Source organism: Brachyistius frenatus, unplaced genomic scaffold (assembly GCF_029030835.1).
Source record: "Brachyistius frenatus isolate BFR_SWC_R1_liver_20210118 unplaced genomic scaffold, ASM2903083v1 Contig_25, whole genome shotgun sequence".
Classification (NCBI taxonomy): domain Eukaryota; kingdom Metazoa; phylum Chordata; class Actinopteri; family Embiotocidae; genus Brachyistius; species Brachyistius frenatus.
The window spans coordinates 2,872,633-2,878,632 of NW_027210624.1; the positions used below are offsets into that span (position 1 = coordinate 2,872,633).

General features: G+C 43.6%; 1 protein-coding gene across 1 annotated transcript in view; it reads left to right on the plus strand.

The window, feature by feature from the left end:
* Positions 1-4,847, plus strand: part of pard3aa (par-3 family cell polarity regulator alpha, a) — a 365,970-nt gene extending 361,123 nt beyond the window's left edge. Inside the window, exon 24 of the mRNA XM_069698055.1 lies at positions 2,843-4,847. Within this exon, the coding sequence (XP_069554156.1) occupies positions 2,843-3,263 (421 nt within the window). The 3' untranslated portion in view covers positions 3,264-4,847. The remainder of the gene's footprint in view (positions 1-2,842) is intronic.
* Positions 4,848-6,000: the final 1,153 nt, after the last annotated feature.

The following is a 6,000-nucleotide window of genomic DNA, read 5'->3' on the forward strand; positions in this document are numbered from 1 at the left end:
TTGTTTGTTATTTTCTGTCATTCTAAATTTACCCCACTCTTTGGCATGATTTATTTTCCCATCTCCTCCCTCTGTAAATGTAACTAATCTACGTTGTGACATGTTCTGGCGCAGGAGTCGTGGCGATAAGAGAACCCGATACCCCAACGCATCAATCACGATTGCATTCCTGTGGAACAATGCCATCTCTGCCCTCGTCTCTTCGCCAACAATCTCCCCCGTTTTCTCTTGTCTGCTTTAAAACCTAAAAGGTCGTCGTGGAATCGCAGCCCGCCGCCTCGTGCAACAGGCGTCCGGGGTTTCTAAATGAGCCGCTCCCTCGTGAGCGGTGCTGGCTGCTCTGGAAGCCAAGTCGGGGTGTAAAATGTATGGCTGCTCGCCCGGACAGCAAACCCCAGATATGGAGCATGTGGTGGGGCTCTCTCTGCAGTCTGTCCCTACATCTGCCCCGTCGTCAATTACCCTCATACTCACACACGCATGAAACACACACAGCGGAACAAGACGATATGTTTGTGTTGCTCATGAGCAGCGCTTAAATGCATACATATTTGTCCACACACGCGTAAATGTAGACTTACAAAGGCCCGCACGCTCCCGTTACGGCACCATGTACTTCAGCTCGGTCTCGTAGACAGTGTGGACCACAAAGGCTTTCATTAGTCATACTGGAGTTGTGGGATGCTCGTCACACTGAGTTACAGAGATGATGATAGAAAATACATATTTATCAAGAGAAAGCTAAATTAAATGATAATAAAGAAAGAATGCATTTATAATTTTGTAATATTCACTTGAGAATCGCATTGCTTGGAATCCATGAGCAGGATTTATGTTTGACGCGCAGGGTTAATGTGAGCCCTGGCGTAGGTATCTGTGGCGCAGGTTTCCATTTATACTTGCGATGGATTTCTCTGTTTATCACCACCAAAACACTGAATTCTGTGGTTGTGTTTACAGTTCCTTCGTGGCACACATCAGTGGTGGGTTATCCATTACAGGACAGGAAGGAGTTACATCCTTGCAACAATATTTCACTTAGTTTTGTTCTGAAAGGGAAATTTCTTCAGTACAATCAATGTGTTTATTTGAATTTAGCCGTACAGATCAGAGGCCACAGCGAGCACAAAGTTTACAGAGAAGACGACATCGCCATACGGGCGTCACCGCTGCCATTTGAATCCTGAAGGAGAAAACACAAGCAGCCAATCACAGTTCTTTTAGTCTCCAAATGGCATCTCTGTCACTGTAGTGTAAACGTATGGTTACTCTTTTGAATGGTGACAACACATCAGCTACGGGTCATTTCACGGTGGCTATACACAGCTGGAAATTATACAATGTTCTCGGATTGTTTTAATCAGAAGGTTGTTGTTTTGTTGTTTACATAATGTTTTTTTCTTATAGGTACGCGAACATTCTCTAAAAAGATTTCAAGATCATTTTAGAATGTTACCACAAAATATTTGTATGTTTTAAAAAAAAATCTTTTATCCTGTTCTAATAATAACATAATGAAACAAAAAACTGTGACTGGCATTTTTTTAAGAATCAGGGCCTAATGTTCTGACAATGTTATAAAGAAAAATGTTAAGAATGTTCACCCCAAAAGGTTTTCTAGAGAGCATTATCCTGCCTTTCAGAAAACCATTCTGGGAACAAAAAAAAAAATTGAAAAACTTCCCACTGAAAACACCACAAGAACATTGCATAATATTATCAGAACGTTTTTAGACCCAAAACAAATATCTGTAATTAAAGCATAAGCCCTAAATGTACAACGATGAATCAAGCTTTAGAGGATTTATGTTTTTATTACTTTTATTACTTGTAAGTAATTCAATCCAGTTCCCTCGTTTGACTTTTAGATTTTTTTTAAAATACTTCCTCGGAAACAGAAAAGCAATGAACACTGAACACAGAATTATTCTGTCGTTCGTCTCATCCTCTCTGGAATGAGATTCAGCCCGAGAAGAGGTGTTTCGTCCTAAAAGCATGTCGGGTCCCTGTCTCCCTCTGCAGTCTTGTGTTGTGAACTCAAAAGCCTTTTAAGCACCCTGCGGGTCAGAGGGATGTAAATGGGATTTCTCTTTGCACCCTTGATGCAAAAGACACTGTCACAGGTCTCCCACTGCACATAGGCCCTAATGGATCCTATAAATGGAGGAGCAGACTTAACAATTTAGCCAGAGACCTAGAAGTTTTCCAATGACGACTCTCCAGGCCCAATGTGTGGTGGAAAACATGCATGTGCATTCAATTTTTTTTTTTTTTTTTTTGTATGAGAGATAATATGTGTGCATCTTGGCCTCTCCTGTCAATGTGGGGCCTGGCAGGGAGGCTGAAGAAGAGTAGAAGCCAGATAACGCCGTGAGGCCTGCCATTACTCTGTCTGATCTGTAAGTGCTCCTGTCTGCATCCCCAAAAAGGAGTTAAATGGATGAAAGCAGCCATTTTTCTCAGGGAGGTTTTAACATTTGTGTTTGTTTACAATGTGGAACTAATAGTGCTGTGGGCGTTTCTGGCTTCCGCTGTTTGTTTCCTGTCGCCTTCATGTCTCCATCTTTATGTCACTGGATTCAGTGTAATCATGCAGCGGGCTAAAACTGATCTGCTCATGTTGCTTTCAATATCTGAATTGAATACCACGACCACAACCCGCTTTTAATCTTGCAAAAAATGTCCCCGCTGAAGAGCATTTTCTTTGAATTGCCCTTCAATAGTGTTGACCTCCAGCCGCTGGCGAAAACATCCTTTTATAGCAGAATGTACTGTCTCTGTTCTCTTTAGATTCAGGTGGCTCACTTAACTGACCTCTCCACCTGTGTCTCTGTGTGTTTAGACAACCTCGTAAGAACCCCAGCACGGTGTCCCAGGACTCGTGGGACCAGGTGTATGGGCCAGCAGAGGGAATCCCAACATCTAAGGAGAACCCTCGCTACTCCGGGGGACAGGGCTCACGCAACGGCTACCTGGGAACGTCCAGCTTCAACGCCCGCGTCCTCTTAGAAACACAGGAGCTGCTGAGGCAGGAGCAGAGACGCAGAGAGCAGGAGGCTAACAAGGCCCGGCCGCCTCCTGCACCGGAGGCCCCCAGCAGCAGCAGCAGCAGAGACCCCGCTCAGGCCCCTGGCTCTGCCCCGGTGCAGGCCCCGCCTCAGACCAAGGGCCCCTACAGACAGGACGTACCCCCGTCGCCTTCTCAACTTGCTAAGCTCAGCAGGCTTCAGGGTTCGGAGAAAGGAAGGCTGTTTTATTCCTGAAACAGTGAAACGGAGGCGGGGAAATGAATGTCGGTGGGAGAACGAGACTCTGAGCCTCACAAGCATTTACAGGGAAAAATACCAAGAGGGAAACATGATATTTGTTTGGTTGTTTTTATATATAAAAAAAACTGAGGTGCAAAGATTTTTATGGGACTGTTGTTATAAAATGTTAATATTTAAAAGCAGATTTTTTTTTTTTTAATGATACGACCATGATCCTTTGTAACTGTATCAAAAACAATTTTGTCCAGAATCGCGATCGTCTTAACTTTGTATATAAGTGCCTTTCAGTCCACTGATTGTTCACCTTCTGCAGGCATCGGCTCCATTTTTTCACTCATGATCTGCAGTTTTCGACCCATCCGTCCGTCACATTCAGTAAAGCAGAAGTCGATCTGTTTGGGTCATCGCAGCATCTCACAGCAGTCTCACCTGAACCTCATAAACTCAGAGACGCAGTCCAGGCATGTTCTTGTACCATCCGGGTGCTGGCAGGGATCTTAGTCGATACCATGCTTGTGTGAATGAGGCTTATTTTTGCTGTTCATGGGGACTTTAACCAGCAATACAGATGTGTGAGTGAGTGTGTGTGTGTGTGTGTGTGTGTGTGTGTGTGTGTGTGTGTGTGTGTGTGTGTGTGTGTGTGTGTGTGTGTGTGTGTGTGTGTGTGTGTGTGTGTGTGTGTGTGTGTGTGTGTGTGTGTGTGTGTGTGTGTGAGAGAGAGAGAGAGAGACAGTGCTGGCAGGAGCTGACATGTGACAGTGTGGAGGTTAAGGAGCTTGTGTGAACTGTGGAGTCAGTGCTTGGGTTTTGGACATGAGCGCCCATCCCCCTCAGTTCAGGGCGATGTCCCTTTTGGTTTCAGATCCAGCACATACTCACAAGCTGTATCCTTTTCCCATCCCCCTCTTGTATTCAATATGATAATCCTGAATTCGCTCTTCCTCTTTTCCGGCTGCTTTATCTTCTTTTTTCTTCTTTTTTTTCTCCTCACATTGTCAGCCTCACCATCCGGAGCTCTCAGTGGAGGAAAAACAGCTTCAGATCTTCTTTATTCCTCCTCTGCTCCTCCCACCCAGAGAATCCAAGCAGTATAAATGGGGTCAGGTCTGGGTTATTAATTAATGGGCTTCATTAAAAATGAATGTGCCCCCTTTGTGTGTGTTTGTTGTCATGTGTGGCGAGGAGAGAGAAACAGCGCCCTTGCCAGCGTGGCCCCGACCTCTCCTAGGACGGTTTGGCTGTAACCGAAGCTTGTTGGCCTTTAGGTGTCTGCGCTGTTCCTCACTGAATATTTCATCAGGGTGGGAAACCACATCGGCTCTGCAGCGGGTGGCTTCAGTGTGGGACTGACTATCCGTGGGCCAGATACAATGGAGCTGATTTTGTTTCCCTTCATGATTATGTCCATTGATAGAAAACCACTCTGGATCGTTCAATCAATATTTAGTGGTGTATTTTTCAAAATGTGTGTGTGTGTGTGTGTGTGTGTGTGTGTGTGTGTGTGTGTGTGTGTGTGTGTGTGTGTGTGTGTGTGTGTGTGTGTGTGTGTGTGTGTGTGTGTGTGTGTGTGTGTGTGTGTGAGGGGTGGGGGTGGGGGTGAGACCACGCGTTCTTGTATTTCCATACTTTTAAAAAACAAGAATTTGTTCTTCAGGTTGAGGACAAGTTTGACAATGTGACAATTACTTTTGAGTAGCAAGCTGTTTTTAAAACTGTTTTTATGCACTCAAGAAACCAGGTTAAGAGAGAAGCAGTTATACAGCTAACAGGACACTGGTGTAAATCTGACCAGGTAATCAGATTTCTCCTCTACCATGTCTATGTTTTACCATTCCCTCCTTCTTTTAACTGTTGTAGTAGCAATACACAGTATACTGCTTTGTGATAAATGTGTTCAGAATTTGACCAATAGTTAAATCGTCTGCAGTATAAACTTGTGTAGACTTAAATCTACTTTGTGTCCGTTTCAGTTTAAGTCTCGTTTGAATACAGGGATATATCATATTTATAATGATATTTAGTGACACAGCTATCACATGGATATTGTCCCTGTCTGAGATCAGGCAAATTTGGAGATGTTCAGTAAAAAACTGATGAGAAACCCATGTATGCATATGCATGGCAGAAATGAGCTTAGCGGAGAATGCTGACTGCAACCTGGTTTCTTCAGTTCATGAAAACATCTTATCTTATACACCTATCAGCAACTACTTTAAAAGTCCCATATTTTAACTTTTTCCAGTGTTTTACTTGCATTCAAGATATCATAAGAAGATAATGTTTGTGGTTTTAAGAACTAAAACCCATCTCAGTATAGTTTTACTCCTCTCTTCAGCTTTTTAATGGAGTTCTACCAGGAGCAGTGTGTTTCGTGTCTGTGTCATCGGTATCAAAGACCCTCTCTTCTGATCAGCTGACACTTTTCTGAGTCCAGATCAACAGGTTTTCTGAAGTCATGTAGCCCGCTAACTCCACGACGGAATAACCGCTCTGTGTTTTCTGAGATAGAAGAAACATTGGGTGGTGTTAAGGACGTGTTGGGCGTGAGCTTTTGACATCACAAACTTAAGAAGTCCAAACGTGCTGAAAAGGAACTGTGGGCATTTCTCCTTTGACTGAACGTTTTGACGCTTTGACAGTATTTTTATAGCTCTGAGATCTGCTTTATAGTAAAAAAAAGAAAAGGAAATCTGAATTGATATGTGACCTTAAAATCCTAAAAAGTAAAGTC